The sequence below is a fragment of the Lasioglossum baleicum genome, chromosome 9 (assembly GCF_051020765.1).
Source record: "Lasioglossum baleicum chromosome 9, iyLasBale1, whole genome shotgun sequence".
Lineage (NCBI taxonomy): Eukaryota > Metazoa > Arthropoda > Insecta > Hymenoptera > Halictidae > Lasioglossum > Lasioglossum baleicum.
Genome location: NC_134937.1, coordinates 2,341,104 through 2,360,230, shown reverse-complemented (window position 1 = coordinate 2,360,230; position 19,127 = coordinate 2,341,104). Strand labels below are relative to the sequence as shown.

Sequence of the window (19,127 nt, the reverse complement as noted above, 5' to 3'; positions counted from 1 at the left end):
TATGTGCAACCAGCTAGAACAGAAACTTCTAGTCCCATGGAGATTAACCTTGCCGGGATACGGTTACGGACGAGGTGCGTCTATGAAGATCGACATAGTTGCTCGCGAAAACTGACTGGAGGCTTGCTAGAGACGAGCAACGTTGATTTTACTTGTAAAGGGTCCTCCGACAAGAGCGATAGATCTTTCAATTGTCACAGCCGCCGTGTTCGTTATTCAATTGTTAGTGTCACATGTTATTTGTATTCAGCAATGCTCGGCAAGTCATCATGGATAGATACTCAGTTGCTCAACGCCTTGAAATGATTAAAATTTATCGCTCTATTGATATCGAAATTCAACGATGTATTTCATGTACTATGCCATCTCGAATGTACTTTAAAATAAAGCAGTGAGTACTAGATCATCTTCCGTATTTTTCGTTTTATTTCAATTTAAAGTTCTATCGCTCTTACTGAAAGACCCTTTCGATGTTCTAGGAACGGTATATGTATTGCTGCTACACTAAGCGACTCGAGAAGATGCCAGAACAAGGACACACACAGAGAGGTCCTCAAGAATTTCAGAGGAGTGTGGCTGGATGTCAAAGGTTCAGCTGGCTAGAAACCCCAAGGTAATTACACATCTTGTGACTCCCAAGCAAATCGTTCAGTATCTTTCAGTGCTACTAGAAATCTGGACAACTGGAACGTCTCAAGAGTGTTGCTGTTAATCCTATGTTCAGAAATCCTTCGACTTACAATGGATGTCCAGGTGTTTACGTTCTACGAGCAGATATTATGAGACGCAGCTGATAGTGCACGATATGTTTCCACAGGATCTTATGGCCTCGCCTCGTGTTCTGTATTCGAAGCTCGAGTGTCAGCTCCTACGTGTCTGTAATCGTACTCTGCGCTCTGAAGATGCACTTTGTTTGGTGTAAAATCATCAGAGTGTCATGTCCAATGGGTCTGTGAGCAATCGTGTCTAAGGGCTGGTCTGTCTTTAGACTCGTTTTCAGAATTGCAAGAGTGCGGGATGCGCACCCTTCATATAATGCAAATTACGCCTCGTAAACGAAAAAATAGGACTTTCGACTAGCGTTTTTCACTACTGGAAAACTCCATTCTTGTATTTATTATCGAGAAGTGAGAACGCGCATCCTTGCAATCCTGGAGAAACGAGTCTACTCGCTTAAGTCGTCGACCGGAGGAATAAAAGCGTGTTATCTGTTTACTCATTGGTCACGAACTCTTTTGTTTTCGAGTCGCACGGGGTGATCCTTGGAGGACATCTATCTATCCTCTCGGATCCAGCGTGCGCGCTTCGAGAAAGGGTGACAGGGGATAGGTGAGGTCCTAAGTCGTTAAGCGGGCAGAGTGAAAAATAAGAGAGCAGATAGCGGGTAGGTTCTTATCTGCGGGATGCATTAATGGCTCACCGTGACACTTGCACACGCGTTGCATTCTCGAGCGGACGGCGCGCCTGCCAGCTTCGCTATCGTGCTTCCTCATCAGCTGGCCAGCCAGCCCTTTCGGCCCGTGCAGGACACCGTCTTTCACGGGCTCCTCGCCGCCGTCGGACCACTCTCGCGAAAACTTCTCGCCGAAGTGTATGTCCTGCGCAGAAAACGAGGACTATCGTGATACCGAACGAACCGCAGGAAAAAATGCATCCCCGGCACACGGCCGAACGGTTCCCACGATCCCGACGGGAAACAAATGAAGGCGGCCTCTTCTTTCTGCCACAGGCTGTCCCGCGAAGCCGCCGCCCTAATCTCGCAACCAATCGCAATAAAAATTAGAAACATATTTCGCACTATTACTAGACTACGGATTTTTTTGTGAAAGAAAAATTGTCTGGATGAATTGCACGGTACACGATGTACACAGGCATTTGTTTCCTTCCTTGATAGTACAATAGTATTTTTGATTTCGTTAACCGCTTTTACTGTTTTGCAATCGAACTACTCAGCATATTCGGAAATGCGTACAATCCGTAGTCTATTAATCATGCTCTTACTTGACAAGACGTATACGCTGTATGTCAATACAACATCTAAAACTCGTCATTCCACAGCACAAACTAGAAACGAACATTCAATCACGAAAGAACCTGAAAATAAATTTCTATCTATTCAATATCAAATTCCCGAAGAATCAATTTCGCGATTCGAATCCACATTTTGCTCGCAGAAAACGAACAAAGTCGCCACATCGTGATCGAACTCGGACGCATTCCAAGGGAGTCCTGTAATTATTAATCACAAAAAAGAAATCGGACGATCGCAGAGGTGTTCGTGCCTCATATGAAAATAGAACGAAAACGGTGCGATATTTCAAAATGAGCGATTTATAAAGGCACGATCTTTTGCGATCATCCAATGCATCGAACACCGTAATTCAAGAGGACGAAGAGAAAACCAAGCTGCAAGGAAAAAGTAGGAAAAAAAGTGGTACGGAGGAACAAGAGAAGCCAGCGTGAGAAAAGACAACAGAGGTGCGCGTATAGCTCCTCGGCGTAGGAGGAGGGAGGGGGGGGGGGCAGAAAAAGAGGGAAAAGCAGGGAAAAGAGAGGAAAAGATAGCCGGGACACGTGCTCGTGGAAGTCACGTGGAAAAGCGCCGGGGAAAGTGGCGGGTATCGCGTTCGGGATTACGGTGCGAGTCGCGGACCCGCCATTTTTGCGGTTCGGCTCGTGTATCCAGTTTCTCTGTGGCGTCGACAGCCACCGTGTGACTCCTTAACAAGGGTGATCCCCTGGGACAAATGTCTCGGACGGGGCCCGCTGACAGATTCTAGAGATAATGATGTTTACCGACTCTCTCGTCTCTCCCAGCCGACCCGGACCAGGTTTAACGAATGGAAGTCCCGTAACGCTCGTCGATAAGTCTGCATACACCGCGTCTACCTTGGAAATCGTTTACACGCCCGTGACCGATTGGAACTGACAATAAGACTGATTGGGTGACGGGATGAACGAACCCTTGGGTCCCGACAATCTCGGGAAGAATTTAGGAAACACGCCCGCTTGGTCGCCTGGCACTCTTAGGTGTTGTAGAGTGGATTTTAAGGAATTTCAAATCAGATTTTATCGGTTAGTGGACGGTTTATGGGTGGGTTTAATTCGCTTCCGTTTAGCTCTACTTTAGAAATTATAAACGACCGTTCCTGCCAGCAAGATTGCGGGAAACACGCTCGCTTCTGGCCTAGAACTGTTTGTGGATCAATCACGTTTTGGGACAATAAACAAAGTGTGCTGCACGGCGGAGTGTAAAAAAAAATATTATATAGTCACCACTCTTTTCTAATTGTAGAAAAGAATGGTGATGATATTATCAGTGGCGCACCCAGGGGGGGAGCCAGGGGGCCAAGTCCCCCACCAAGAAAAAAATATTCAGCTTCCAAAATTAAAATCGCGGAATAGCCCTGGGTACCGTTGATAGATATTTTGGTTTAAAAAAAAGGTCATCACGCAAAACCTAGGTCTGGGTTCAACTCGGCCCCCCCAAGATTACATCCTGGGTGCGCCACTGGATATTATAATTGATTAATAAAGGTGTATTCTTTAAAATTGAACCGTTGCATTTTATTTTCAAATCGTATAATCAGATTGATCGAAATAACCAGTATAATTAGACAAAAAAATTAACAATGTAAAAAATATTTTCGTTTTAAACACAAAAAGAAAACCAGAAATAACACTGTGCGCCGCGCCGTTCACCCTCCATTATAGATCTTCTGGTTCGTCCAGAGAAACTGGCCACGTATTTACGTCCGTGTGCATCGCTAACGTGCAAGTTACGTGGCCGATATGCGCGGGGCGGCTGGGAGGGGTCGGGGGCAGGTGGTGGGCGGGAGGTTGTTGCAACTTAACAAGCTTAGCCCCCGTAAATCCCCTTGTAAGCTAGCAATGTCTACAAGGGGTCAGCCGTACGCATGAAATGCATCCGTTTACAGGACGAGCTTTGTCTTCGTCCAGGGTTAAGGTTTACGTCGACCGACCGTGGAGAGATCGAGACGACAAATTGGGGATGCCCGTGCAGGGCAGTGCTTCCCCCGCCAGTGCTTAAGAGGGTCGCGTAGACACGGGAAAACGTACAGCATCTTCAGAACCGCTTTCTCCCCCCACCTTCTCTATCCAGGTTTGCTCGAACCAAGAATCCCAAACACGATTTCATATAAAATTGCGCGCAGAAATTGCAGGGCACGTTCCTGTTATTTTTCTAAGTGTTAAATCGCTGGACGATTGATAAAAAAATTTGGAAAATCGCGAAAAGAACGTAGCATCTTCTTCTCTTCTTTTGGGAAGCAATTTGACTGCGGTGGGCATAATTTGATGTAGTGAGGAGAATTTGATCGAAGGAAATTGTTTAGACTTACTGTTGTGGGGTTAACACGGGGAAGAATAGCAGTCGAGAGTCGAAGGAACGAGCTCGTTGAAATGCAGAGGCGTATATGGAGATCAAATAACAAGCAAAGGCTTGCAGAGGCTAGTATGAACAGCTTCTGAGAAAGAGGTACCAGTTTTGTTCTCTGTATCGGGCGTAGGGGTTGGTCCCCCTTAACTCGCGTGGCGTGCGCGCCCACGCACAAACGAGAGGATACTGTTACGTTTCTCCTACCTCGCTCGGCCGGAAAAGGGTGCAAAATAATCGTCGTTTGTCGGCGGAACGGAATTTCATTAACTCTGGCAACTCTCTCGCCGATACGATTAGACGAGACGCGGCGAGAGGATCGCGATGGAGGTCGGATTGATTTACAATTGATGCGAGAAAGACCGCTGATTGAGAATTCGCGGGCCCCTGTTACGCGACGCTCGACGTTGGCAGTTCTGCCGGTAATTGACCCGTCTACGACTTCGCGTTTAATTAGCGAATGTTGTGCAACAACTCGAAGAATTCTCTGTCGCGCGTCGGCTTTTGGATACAATTTACCAGCTGCGGAGCTTCGCGCGATCTTGCCATCTACAAATTTAAAAATGTGAGTAAATGTTCGCGTCAAGAAACATTAATATAATTTATGTTATTCCTGCTGTGATAAATTTTCTGGGCAACGAAAGAACTTTGTCTGTTGATTTCTAATATCAGAAGATCTCGCATCACGGCGAGATGCAGTTTAAATAGTTGCTAGTATATTGTGGACTTTAATACATATCATTATGTTGATATGTAAAATTAGTGTCTAAGCAAAGAATACGATAAATCTGCATACATTTCACGCGGTACAAACAAACAAATGTCAAGGAACGTATTGCGCTAACTCTGAAACGTTCTCTCATCTTCTATTAGAAGAGCAAGTCTCATTTGTCAAATGGTTAAATGTTGGCAATTAGAAGAGCTACGCCGCTTTTAGAACTTAACGGATGAAAACGTGCTTTCTGTACATGCGCGCAAAAAATCGTAGTAATTGTTTACGGAGCGAATATCCGCCGTTTAAGAAGATTAAGCTTGTTATGGCGGGAAATAAGATTTGGCCGTGGATTTATTTCGATCAAGCGAGAAGGAAAGGAGAGGAAAGAAAGAGGAACGCGATCACACAATTGAATAGAACAGGGGACGGCACAGAAGGGAGAACGGAGACGTAGACGGAGGCGGAGTAAGCCTGGCCAAAGAGCGAAGTAATCCTAATTTACGGGGGGCAGTTAGTTGCGTCCTTATTCTTCAAAGAACAACGAAAATACAAATAGGCGGCGCCGGGGAAGTGAAATTACCTCGCTGCAACCGCCCCATTGCCAATAATTCGGCCGGCGTGTCCTGACCCGGTTGTCGCAGGAGCAATCGGTGAGCTCGCCCCTGGAACAGGCCCTGGTGACGCTGTAAGCCACCCCCGCCGCTGATATTGCATACACGAACGCTGCCTCGCGACTGTCTGCGAACATGCACCAGAATTTTGTCGCTGCCGAGAAGTTTTTCCATTTTCTTCGACCCGCCGCCGACCTTAACGGCGCGGACCGTGATTACGAAACAGAACGCAGACTCCGCGTTCTCTCTCGTTTTTCCTCTCCCCCCTCTCTCCCTCTTTCTACACTTCCCTTACTCTTTCGGGGAATTAGTTTTAATTAAAATTATTTCAGACTCGCCGCGAGAAGGATCCCGTTTTTTAAACCAATCCTTGACAACGTGCTTCGACCGAGCCGCATTCGCGGAGGAAATTAAGTGGAATGTTTATTAATACGTAATTGCAACGGATGTTCTGTCTATCTGTGAGAGTCTGGTGAACTGTATCTGGGCAAATAGTTTACAACGTTTTAACTCCAAATGTATTAGGTTGTAAAGACAGAAATTACAGGATTTTTGTTCCTTTGTTTTAATTGCAATTTTATACCAATAAATACTTACCTTAATTTAATGAGTTTATGTCGTTTTAAAGGTTGTTTTACGCTTTATTCAATTATGCTTTTGATGTTTAATTTTATTCAAATTTTTATCAAATTATTTGGCTTTATTATTTCAGGATGTTAATATAAATTATGGGGCGAAGGTAATAGTTTGAACTCATAGAGGAAAATAATGCGAAACTCGCGTGTTGACATCCTGAAATAAAATATAATTTAATAAAAATTTGAATAAAATTAAATATCAAAAGCATAATTGAATAGAGCGTAAAACAAGCTTTAAAATGACATATAACTCATTAAATTAAGGTAAATATTTATTGGTATAAAAGTGCAATGGAAACAAAGGGACAAAAATCCTGTAATTTCTTTCTTTACAATATAATAACAGCGTCAGTCGCAAACAAATTGTTTAAGAATCAGGATGGACTCAATCTCGTTATTCTGGTAAAGCAACACGTGTCGATCTCTTTCAGTCGTTTTCAGTGCTCGGCAGGTTTATCGTTAAGAACAATTTATTGTTTTATATTTTTACTTCATTATATTTGCAGCTTCTGAATAGTAAGTACTTTTATAAAACAAAATTTTTTGAATAGTCAATGGTGCATCGAATAAAATGTCAAGTAACATAAAACCGGAAATTGTAGTTTCTTAAAAGATCCAAGAATTATTCTGATTATTTACAAAAACGTCTGCCTTCTGTTTAGTCTGTCTTTTCCAGTTTTCTGTATCGAGTTCCAATATTAACTCATTTTTAGAGCACAACGTGCGATGTTGAAGCAACTAATTTCTTGAATATTCATCGTTTTGTTATTCTGTAGAGATTGATTTATTTTTTTAATTTATTTTTCTCCGATCGCAAAAATATGCTAGCGAAGCAACCTTGTACATATTGTGGAACGCTACTGTTCAATCAAAGACGCTCGTGGTCGATCGCGCGCATCTTCAACAGTCGTGGGAACTTCCGACGTTATCAAGGATTTGGTTGGTGGCTCGTCGAAGATTGGTAGAAGCCGCGTGTCTACTTACTGACTAGCATCACGCCGCCGTAAACGTTCTCCGGATTTTCCGGGCTGATGGAACAATTCCATCTGGCTGATCTAAACTGGTGCTGACACTCCTCTATGGCCAATCTCGCGCCCGCGCTGACTGCCTGAAAGTAAAGACCGTGAAAGCCGTGAATGGAAAGGAAAATTGAGTGGCGGGTTCACTTGGGAACGGTTTACCGGTGTTCTGTTAGCTCGTCGACCGCCAGACCCCGTTGTTTTTAAAACAAACCCGCGGTTAGACAAATCACTCTGCTTATCTCCTCGAGGTCCTCGCCGTCTTCCGGACCATCGCGAGAATTCTCTTCGAGATTAATTTCGTACGTATACACAGTACTCAAATGATTAGAGCCACAGCAGTATTACTAAATGTACACTACTGTGCAAAAGAAAGAAGCACCCGGCCACATTTCATAGAAAAGCGTAAAAAATCAAATAAGAACACAGTCAGTTTTGAGAAAGAATTCCGCTGTTTAATTGAATAGTTCTGAGAATATATGTACATATGTATATGTTATTGCGGATTATCGTTTAAATGCAATAAATTCATCATTGTACAATACGATTTTTATATAAAGATATTGTTTGTCATTATATTTATCTTATAATTATACTGGGTGCTTCTTTCTTCAGCACAGTAGCGTACATTTACAACTCACAAGCATTAACTCCATGAAATAAGAATTCAGAATAGCAAGTTTTCATTGAACAATTTATTGTTTTAATATGGATCGATCAATCTATGCAAATGTAATGCAACACTCTAACAATTTTATCGCTTACTGTAATATGTGGGCAACGTGGCGAATCGAAGAGTTAACATCACTAGACAGCGGATTTTATGCATTTCTGGCAAAAACGAGTAGGTGTAATTTAAAACAGTAAAACGTTAGAAGAATTTAAAACTGCTGTCATATTATTATTGACCCATTAAACATATTAATTGAAAATTTTTATTTTGCATATTCGTAGATCCGCTGTCTACTTATTACTAGACTATAAGTGTCGGTGTAATTTTCTATTGTCATAGACGAATTTTAAAGAAATGGAATCAAGTGGTATTTTATTTCCCACGCCAACAGTCTTCGTTTTTAGAAACTAGCTAATTAGTCCAGTCAATGAATGCTCATAAGGGGGGTGTAGAGGGAAATGGAAGGAACACAATTTTTAACTTTGGGACTTTGTTTGGACTAGTTAAAGTTAACTAGCTAACTCTTCAGCACAAAAAAAAAACTTTGAGCGCGGATATCTCGGAAACTATGCGCGATAGCGAAAAACTGAATCGAATCAATCTTGTGGCACATTTTGTCAGTTTTAATTTTGTATGGAATGGTCTTATCGCTAGGACGCATAGTTTCCGAGATATACCTCCTAGGAGTGGGGACTTTTTGTATATTTACCTCCTAACTAGTCCAAACAAAGACCCAAAGTTGAAAATTGTGTTCCTTCCATTTCCCTTTACAACTTTTCGTTGACTGGATTAAATTGTAAGAGCTTTATCATGTTTTATTGTCCCTCGCAAAAATTTGTGGTTTACTCGTCCCAGAACTTTTGTTTTCCCGAATCTACCGGACATTAGTAAAAGTTCTTTTGTCGTTCAGTTTAAAGATTGATTTAACATGGCAGTCTAACAAGGGAAGGACCCCAAGTGCCCGACTTCGATTTTGATAATTTTTTGTGAGACGATGTATATGGATCCTTAATGATGTCTGCAAAATATTAGGTGTAGTTACTCAATAGTTTTAAAGATATAAATACTTAAACTTTCATACCTTGTTGATATTTTCGAAGTTTCAATTGTTTATATTTTTAAAACTATTGAGTAACTATACCTAATATTTTGCAGACGTCATTAGGGATCCATATACCATCGTCTCACGAATGATCATCAAAATTGAATTCGTACACTTGGGATCCTTCCCTTGTAAGTGTGAACGCGACTTTATCAATGCCAGGGATTCAGCACGCGTTAGATGCGTCTTCAATTATTGAGTTCGTGCGCCTAATATTGAGCTCCGGTTAATTAGATCGGTGTCAGGGAGTAACTATAATGTGTAATCAGTTTCCTCTAACGGAACAATTATGCTAATAGGTATTTGGAATCAATGTTATCTCGGCCATTAATATTAATCACGGCCCGTGTGCCTGTGTCCATTCAGTTAATAGCCGTGGCATTTATAATGACATCTCTTCTAAATCGTGACTTGTGAGAAGCGAGACACCTGCGTATCATTATTTAATTCGATGATATACAATTCCGCATGAGATTAAACTTGCAAATATATTCCTCTTCGAGGAAAAATGTTTACCAATTCTGTCAGTGAAGATAATCATTTTGTTTAAGGCTGGTATTTCAGAATCTTTCGAGACCGAGATTATGGGCTCTTTTCGGTTTCAAAGAACGTGAAGAATGATCTCGAATAGGTGTCATTTTGCATGATTCCCGCTGTGTAAGAGTTTTATGGGATTAGTTCCGATCTCGGAAGAAAGGAGAATGTTTCCAGGTGACAAACTCGGCCGGCCACCTTGTATATGTATAACGTGTCATTTTCTATCTCGGAGATCTGGAAGCTGTATTTTTCAAACAAGAGACAACCGAGATTCCACGAGACTGCTCAAATTCCACTTCAATACTTCCACTCGGCAGTCTCCGTAGCAGATCGTCAGGCACTCTTAATTGCTTTTGTGCTTAATTCGTATTCGTCGAAGAGAAAGAAGCTCTTTAAATAAAGTTTGCTTAAAACAAATGTAAAGCACAACAAATGAATGCTAAGATCAAATACCAAAATTTTAATTTCTTAGCGTTGTTTTACAAAGACAGTTTCGATTGCTACGATCCCAAATTCCCCTAAAACTAATAATGTATAATTTCTAATTAACCATTTGGACTCGAAGCAATTTTCAACCTAAAACTTTTTTATTCTATGTAATCTTTCTGAAGTGAAACTTCTTTTGGCAGAGTCTAAGCGTTAAGTGGCTAATTTCGCGTCATGGAATTCGCGACAGGAAAATGCGTAACGGAAGTGATGTGGATGGTTAGCTGATCCGCTTTCGAGCGGAGCCGCGAGAACTGTCAAGAGGCATACAGTTTCTTAAATATCGAGAGATGTAGGGTTCTTATAGAAAAAGTTGGAGGCAACCCCGCTAGCAGGGACATATACAATGTCAATGCAACGTTTATTATGTTAAACCGTACGTTTTTAAACACACAGTTTGTCAAATACAGAAATACAAAAGCGAGCGCTGATGTCTGTTTTTCACATTCAGTCACTGCGCCATGTTTAACTATGGACACTTTTGATTCGATCGATACGCCATATACGGATTTCAATGCTCATCGAATCATTCATAAAGAATTTAAAAAAAATTCATAGACAATACGTTTGGTTTTGTGTGTTATCTTTGTGATTGTTTGTGGTTTCAAAGTGGCTTGAAATGTCGCAACCAAAATTACGAAGAATTACTGCGAAGCGTCGATTCGGACGTGGATCTTACTAGTATTGTGATATGCAAGTGTTGTAACAAATCTCTCAGTCGCAATCACATCCCTAATCTCGCGAAATTCAATGGATTCAAATATCCGGAAATGCCAGCAAATCTACCACTATTGGATTTAGTGTCGGAAACACTAATTTCTCCATGCATTCCTTTATATTCAGAAAAAATGTAACATTTACTACCCATTTTGGTATTTATTTAATATTACCCCCTCAACCTTATTTATTCAGCTGGTGATCTAACATCATGCCTAAAAAAAACATACGCGTGGAAAACCACGCACGGCAGAAGTGCAACTTCTTGCAGTCTAGTAATGTTTAGGAGTAAATTCAGATTAGAAATGGTAAATAATCCTAATGAAGCGACGACAAGATCAGGAACAACTCTCGATGGAGTATTTGCAAGACATTTAGACAAAATTGAATCATGAATATTTATATCTAGTCCAATCAACGAAAAGTTGTAGAGGAAAATGGAAGGAACAGAATTTTTATCTTTGTGTCTTTGTTTGGACTAGTTAGGAGGTAAACATACTAAAAGGCCCCACTCCTAGGACGTGAGCGGGGTACAGGGGGCACGTAAAAGTCTCCTTTTTCGGATTTACCCCTTATATCTCGGAAACTATGTGTCCTAGCGATAAGACCATTCTATACAAAATCATAGCTGACAAAATGTACCACAAGATTGACTTCATTCAGTTTTTCGCTATCTCTCATAGTTTCCGAGATATCCGCGCTCAAAGTTCACTAACTCTTTAGCACAATTAGTGAACATTGAGCGCGGATATCTCGGAAACTATGCGAGATAGCGAAAAACTGAATGGAATCAATCTTATGGTACATTTTGTCAGCTTTAATTTTGTATAGAATCGTCTTATCGCTAGGACACATAGTTTCCGAGATATAAGGGGTAAATCCGAAAAAGGAGACTTTTACGTGCCCCCTGTACCCCGCTCATCTGCTAGGAGTAGGGACTTTAGTATGCTTACCTCCTAACTAGTCCAAACAAAGTCCCAAAGTTTTGCAAATACTGCATCGAGAGTTGTTCCTGATCTTGTCGTCGCTTCATTAGGATTATTTACCATTTCCAATCTTAATTTACTCCTAAACGTTACTAGACTGCAATGAAGTTTCACTTCTGCCGCGCGTGGTTCTTTTACACTGTTCACATGACATTGATCCTGTTTTCTCACACAATTTGATTTTCAGCAATTTCTAGAATACAGAAGAATTAAATAATTTAGAAACTGTTTCAAATAATGATATGGCAATTCTGACTGACGCCCCAGAGTTAGCATTCGAGTGCAAAGGTTTAATAATGTATAATTAACACTTTACCTACGGGAAGCCTGTTAATAGGACTTTCAATAATTGTGCTGTACCAAAAGAAAGCATAGAAATGTTCTTTTACATTGCAATCTCAAATGAAACTATTAGATGACGTTATTAAGGGTGAATTGTTAGTTCACAATGAACAATTGCTGTAGCTATTGAAGGTTTCATTAAAAAGTGTTTAGCCATGTCCATAGATTTTTCAAAATTATGCAATAATCACCGGTCGGTAATGTGTTAACAAAGACGTGAATTTTTTCCAGTTTTTTGCGACGGCAACGAGCGTCTTTCGTTTCGGCAAACTGTAATTTATGTTACGTTTCATCTGGCGCACTCGAGAAAAGCTTGTTCCCTAATTGCAGAAACATCTTGCACAGAGAAATCGAATACTTGAATGAACGAAAGAAGGAACGGGGCCAATAAGATGCCGATGCCCGTTGAATGGCGGCACGAAGTGTGTGGCACGTCAATCGGGTCATCTTGAAATTTTAATGCAAACGCGACAATAAATCGGCGCGACTCGGTTCCCCTCTTCGGCCCTCATCCCGTTCGAGGATGTTCGACGTATCCGGTTTGATCGTTCGGAATTAAAGCTCGCGGTGGGCTGGGATCTCTCGGGCTTATTATGAATATTCATAGCCGGTCTTTTGTCGGTAACCGGGACTCGGAAAAGCGATGCCGGTCGGCTTCGTTCAAAGAGATATCGAGGCCCGAGGCCTCGAGTTTACCTAGGCACCGGTTTCTAGACGTGCCCCCATCCCCCCATCCCCAAGACAAGATTTGTGCATTAGGGAAAGGTAAACGCGATTTTCGGGAACGTTAAACCCGTGCGTTTCCTTCGCCGAGACGAAACAGCCCACGACGAATCGTAGGCAGGGAACGAATCGCTCTCTCGGAAGACGCTCTCGGATTTTTGTCTTGGAGCAACCATACTGTTCGTATAATTAAATTAACCCTTAACTGCTACGGTTTATTCTATGGGTACGACCATTGGAATATCTCTGTCGTTTTCTGGAAGAAAATGAATATTGATATCTACTGTGTGTATTTTCTAATGGCTGTGTATTGACAAGAAAATAGAATTTTATTCCGGTTTAAATGAATTAGCAACAATATTTGGCAGACCTTGTACGAAACTTGCATCACGAGTCTGACAAGTGTGTACTCAGATTACGAAATATCATACTAGGACCTTTCTAAAATTCTGTATAAATTAAACCAGATACCCTGAAGTATGTGATTTAAGAAACTTGATACTTGCGATTATCGTATAATACAGTAGTGAAAGTTTGTACCAGTTTAATGTATCAGTTAAGGGTTAAATAAATTCAATTTGTCAGAAAAAATTGATTGTATACTATTTAATACACAATTTAAATTATATAATATAAGATTATAGATAAAACACAAACAAAAAATGAAACTCATCAACGTATCCTACCCTTTGAGTAATTCAACTTTGATCAGCAGAATTAATTCAACTGGAAAGTAAGCCTCTCCTTTTAATAATGTTTCCTGTTATACTATATTTCAAGTTTAATGAAACTGTTGTGCTATAGTAAAATTAATTTAGTAGTACGATCTCTCCTAAATATCTGTTCATAATTGAATGTCAGCATTGATCCCCACTAATTCAGGGAATATTGATGCAGCAATTATCTGGGTACACTAGGGGGTCCTTTACGTAAACTGTAAGGGTTATACGTGACACATGCTAACGCCAAAATTTCAAGAGTTTAATAAAATCCTTATATTATAGTAAAATTAATTCAGTAATTTGTATGCAAGATAGCAATCTTCTGTACGTCTCTGTCCATAATTGAATGTCAGCTTTGATCCAATTTAATTCAAAGAATATTGATGCAGCAATTACTTGGTTGCACTAGGGCTCTTCACGTAAAGATTAATAAAAAAAATAATGATATTATAGAAAAATTAATTCAGCAATTTATATCTAAGATTACAGTCTTCTCTAAGTCTCCGTTCATAATAGAGTGTCAGTTTTGATCCACCTTAATTCAGCGAATATTGATGCAGCAATTACCTGGCTAGTGTACCGAGGTTAATTATCTTTAGGCAAAATATGAGGGCTCTATGTGCAACATGCTAACGAACACGTTAATTTCGGAGAAAATGGAGAAGAAAGGTATTAAAATAGCTGCAGTGGTTTTTCCGCGGAAAATTACGTGGACAAAAGGAAGCAAACATTAGGGGCTCGACGAAGTATGTTTTGCAATCCGGTTTTTCGTCTCGGTTTTCGTCGTTAAAGCGATCCGGAATCGCGACGGAAAATTGAACGTCCCTTTAAGGCAGGTTGGCGCGAGGGCACTGGTTGGATTCGCACGATTCTAAAGAACTCCCGGAATGCCAGGCTCGAGTTGTAGCTTTCGTTTGCCGCGCGTGCAATATTTAATAGTCCAGCTCTGCAACAGTCAGGGTCTTCAGTGAACCCTACGAGACGACCTCCTTCCGAGACCACTCGCTGTCGGGAAATGAAGTCGTGAATTCAGCGATCTCACGGATCGGCAATGTGGATCCGTGTGTAGAACCTCGGCGAAGTCCGTGCGAAATCTTTGGACCCATCAACGAGTCCAAGAAATATTTATCTACACTGCGCATTATTTTCTATATCCTAATCAAACCTCAAAAAGTGTAGATTTGTAGTGAATTTCATGTGCAAGATAGTCCACGTAGAAATATTTAATACGTATTTATGTCATCGACAATCGTCCATTTTGTACCGGTGAAACTAGCACTTCAGATTTGAACTCAAACGTCTAGTCACGTGAAAGATCGAGAACAGTTGAACTAACTTCTCGTATTTATCCTTTCCTTCAAATTTATTAGACAGCGGATCTCTATGCAAAATAACCATTTTCTACCTGAATTGCAACAAACTGGAGCGAAATAGACATTTACTTTCTTTCTTAATACGTTTAACAGGTTGAAAATAATGAAAATTGCACCTCCTCATTTTCCCATAACATTTTACCTCCTCATTTTCCCATAATATTTTACCTACTCATTTTCCCATAATATTTTACCTACTCATTTTTCCTGTCTAATTAATATCTTGTCGTACCTATCTTTGCTACCTTCGAAAAAATTTATTTCTATGAATATGATAGCTTTACTATTTGTATGTTTTACTTTTTTATCCGACTTCGAGAAAGGAGGAGGTCACTCAATTCGATCTGTATGTGCCTTTTTTTCGCTTTTTTTTTTCTATGTATAATATGTTCACCGATTACGCCGAGATGGATGGACTAATCGGAACGAAACCTTCTGCATTTTGTATTTGTATTTTTTCATTCTTTGCCGTTTTATTGCAAATAACCAATAAGACCGAAAAACCATCCTACGGTGTTCTACAAATTCTGCTCGTTCCACTAAAAAGTGTGAAGTAAAAAAATTTCATAAAATAAAATTAAACCGACTTCGAAAATACGCACTAAAAAATATGAAATAATTTCCATTTAATTTATGTGAATACACACGGAACTTAAATACAATACAATCTTTTCGGAGGCGGCGGAAAAATTGAAAATTTTCCAAATGACAGATGTTGCTGATTATGATTTCATTGGGATATGGTGGACTTGGAAATCAGTAGGTGGGAATAGAAGATACATTAATATGTGAAAGCATGTAGAAGAATTTAAGGATTTTCGTGATTTCCAGTGTCGAAAATGTTTAATTTTGCACCGCCTCCGAAAAGATTGTATCGTATTTAAGTTCGTGTGTATTCACATACATTAAATGGAAATTATTTCATACTTTTTAGTGCATTTTTCTAGTGCGTTTTTTCGAAGTCGGTTCAATTTCTTTTTATAAAATTGTTTTGAAATGTCTTGTTCAACGTTTTGTATTCGAAAGTTTCCGAAATAGTTCCGTAAGATGACGCGTTATTTCACAAAGACCTTGTTCATTTGATCTGCTAAGATTCTCTTTGTTATTCTACAGTCTGTTCCGACCGTCTTTTTTTTTCGTTCTCGACCAAACGAGGCTCATGCCACGTACGTATCAACGCTTGTAGAATCCAGCTTGTGCACTCGGCAGTAGAAGCGTCACGCTGTTGAAGAGTAAACTGTCGGAGATTGAATCTCAGGTGTGTGTTCACTAGAGAGTTCTACACTCGAGAGTAATGATACATCTTCACGCGAGAACAACTCTCAAGAGTAGAACTACACTAATGAACGCAGGCCTGGAAGCAACGCTCTGCAACAGCTATTACGCCGAAAAGCGATGTAGTTTCTACTCTCGAAAGTGTAATGCACAGGTGTTCGCTTTTAAATAGGTAGAAGTGTAATGACTGCTTTCGAGAGTAACTCCCATGTAGATACGTGTCATTAGTTTAGCGAGTAGAACCTTATGATGCTCCTTCTGCCGCCTATGTAATTCGCGGGTGTCGACGCTTAGGCGAACACGGCGTAAAACGATATAATGTTTTTACTGGCTCCGCTATCTGCCGCTTTCTACCATCGAGTATTATCTACTGCAAGTTCGTTCTCGAATCAGGTAAACATTTATGCTGTTTCCTAGCGGTACTATCGAGCCTACATTCAAGATTAACACGTTCAGAAAATATCATGGTAATTATTGTTTCAAGGTTTCAAGTCTTCATTTTTCTATTGCTTCTATTAATTCTGAAGTACAAAGTTATATTTGTGTAATTAGTAAAACCATCCCTGAAGTGTATTTCATGGAAACTTTCGTAGAAACGTAGCATTACATTTAAGAAGTACATTGTATTGTTACTTTCACAAAATTGAGAAAATTTCGTCTGCATTTTCTTTACAGCACTTTCATAAGAGGATTTTCGAAATTCAAATAATATTATGAAATTTGCAGGACTGTTCCTGGAACTACGTTCTTCGACCTACCGCCTGGTAGATTTCTTTTTACACGTAATTTTTTGTAAAATTATCTACAATGTAGTGTATAATTTTTACCCCACTTTATTGTTTTAACCCTTGCGTCGATATTCAAAATATTTTACGATACTCGGACATTATACTTTGTAAAGTCATTGTGTTAAAGGGTATTCGACACTCGTTATTTTAATTCACGCAATACTTTAAGGAGTATACCCCTAAACTTGCTCTCCGGCGGAGACGCCGCACAGTGGGCCAAACCGACGAAATCTGTGTCAAAATCAAAGAACTATCGATAGAAATGAGATAGAGCGATAACATTTTTTAAAAATGAAAGCTGAAACTTTGCAGAATATGGGATAATTATGGAGATTATGGTACGAACGTTTTTTAACCTTGAAAGAATTCGTTAAACTTGCACAATTTCAAGAAAATTGTGGTTTTTCCAATACCACGCGCGGAAAAACTTTTTTTTTAACGTGCGACACATCATTTCCCGTAGATTTTTTCACGCTGATTTCAAAATTTGTCTACGACCTTAGGACTTTGCAAGAAATCGATTTTTGTGAACACAACTTATAAAATCATTTTTTCGTTGAAATGATTTGGTAACCCACTAGTTTGAAGGAATATTGTATTCTCAAATATAAAACACATTAAAAATAATCATACTAAAGTATTTGAACGTCTACTTAAAATCAGCGTGAAAAAATCTACGGGAAATGATGTGACGCATGTTAAAACAAATTTTTTTCCGCGCGTGGTATTGGAAAAACCACAATTTTCTTAAAATTGTGCAAGTTTAACAAATTTTCTCAACGTTAAAAAACGTTCTTACCATAATCTCCCTATTTTTCCCATATTCTGCCAAGTTTCAGCTTTCATTAAAAAAAATTTCATCGCTCAATCTCATTTCTATTGAAAGTTCTTTGATTTTGAAACAGATTTCGTCGGTTTGGCTCATAGTACGCAGCACAGTGGTCCGGAATGTCCGGATCGAAGAAGTTGGTGTCATTTTGTTATAACTTTTGAACTATTAGAGATATCGCAATGAAATTTTCACCAAAAATATTAAAAAAATAGTAATTCTTACCTTATCGAAGTTAATTTACATATATATCTTTACTCTGTTTATCTCTTATAATGTTATTGCAAAAACGTTCGTATTTGGAAGACATTTGATCAGTCATACGAGCCTGCTTTGCGCAAGCGAAACTCGCCGCGTAGTAACATTGACAGCTTTGAACAATGATAAGTTGCAAAGTAGGACGAGGTAGGACAATATTCTTGCATAATTATATGTATACGGGAAAGAGTGCTGAAAATGATCCAATTTGTTATAAAACAAGACTTTTCAATATTCCTTGTCAAATGTAAAAAATTTGGCCAATTTTTTTGTTTCTTTGAATATTAATTTTTAACATATTTTAAACAATAACTTTTAGTGTCGATATTAACACTTTACCTACCGGAAGCCTATTAATAGGATTTTCAATAATTGTGCTGTACCAAAAGAAAGCATAGAAATTTTCTTTTACATTGCAATCTTCAATGAAAGTATTAGATGACGTTATTGAGGATGACTTGTTAGTTCACAATGAAAATTGCTGTTGCTATTGAAGGTTCATGCAATAATCATCGGTCGGTAATGTGTTAATTTTGTAACACAAAAGACTGCGGTTCCTCGTAAACAAAAAAAAAAAATAAGAAATATTAAGTGGTGTGATCAGGGCACCTCGAAGAAGAGAAGCAACTTTTTTGGGGAAAAGTATTATGTATCTCTAAATGTCTACCTTTAAGTATTCGTCCTAATTACAATTCTTGGTAAACTGCATTAATTTTTTCATTTTCGAGGTTGATTGACATTTAGGAAGCAATACAAATTTGTTTCAAATCGATATGAGAAAGTTGAGTTTTTAGCTAAATGACACCAACTTCTTCGATCCAGACCACTCTGCGCCGCCTAACTAACGTCTCTCATCCAGGATCTTTGGTGCATTTCAAAGCCTGTGATAATTAAATAATTTTTTTAGTTAATTGTACATTGACATTGTACATTTACC

The 19,127-nt window shown here is 39.5% G+C and overlaps 1 protein-coding gene across 1 annotated transcript in view; it reads right to left on the bottom strand.

Annotated features, from left to right (window-relative positions):
• The window catches only part of LOC143211794 (protein Wnt-4), a 123,479-nt gene that overhangs the window by 6,715 nt on the left and 97,637 nt on the right, over positions 1 to 19,127 (bottom strand). Inside the window, exons 3-5 of the mRNA XM_076429780.1 lie at positions 7,345 to 7,468; positions 5,692 to 5,849; positions 1,421 to 1,598 (exon numbers count right to left, since the gene is read on the bottom strand). Coding sequence (XP_076285895.1) covers positions 1,421 to 1,598; positions 5,692 to 5,849; positions 7,345 to 7,468 — 460 coding nt within the window. The remainder of the gene's footprint in view (positions 1 to 1,420; positions 1,599 to 5,691; positions 5,850 to 7,344; positions 7,469 to 19,127) is intronic.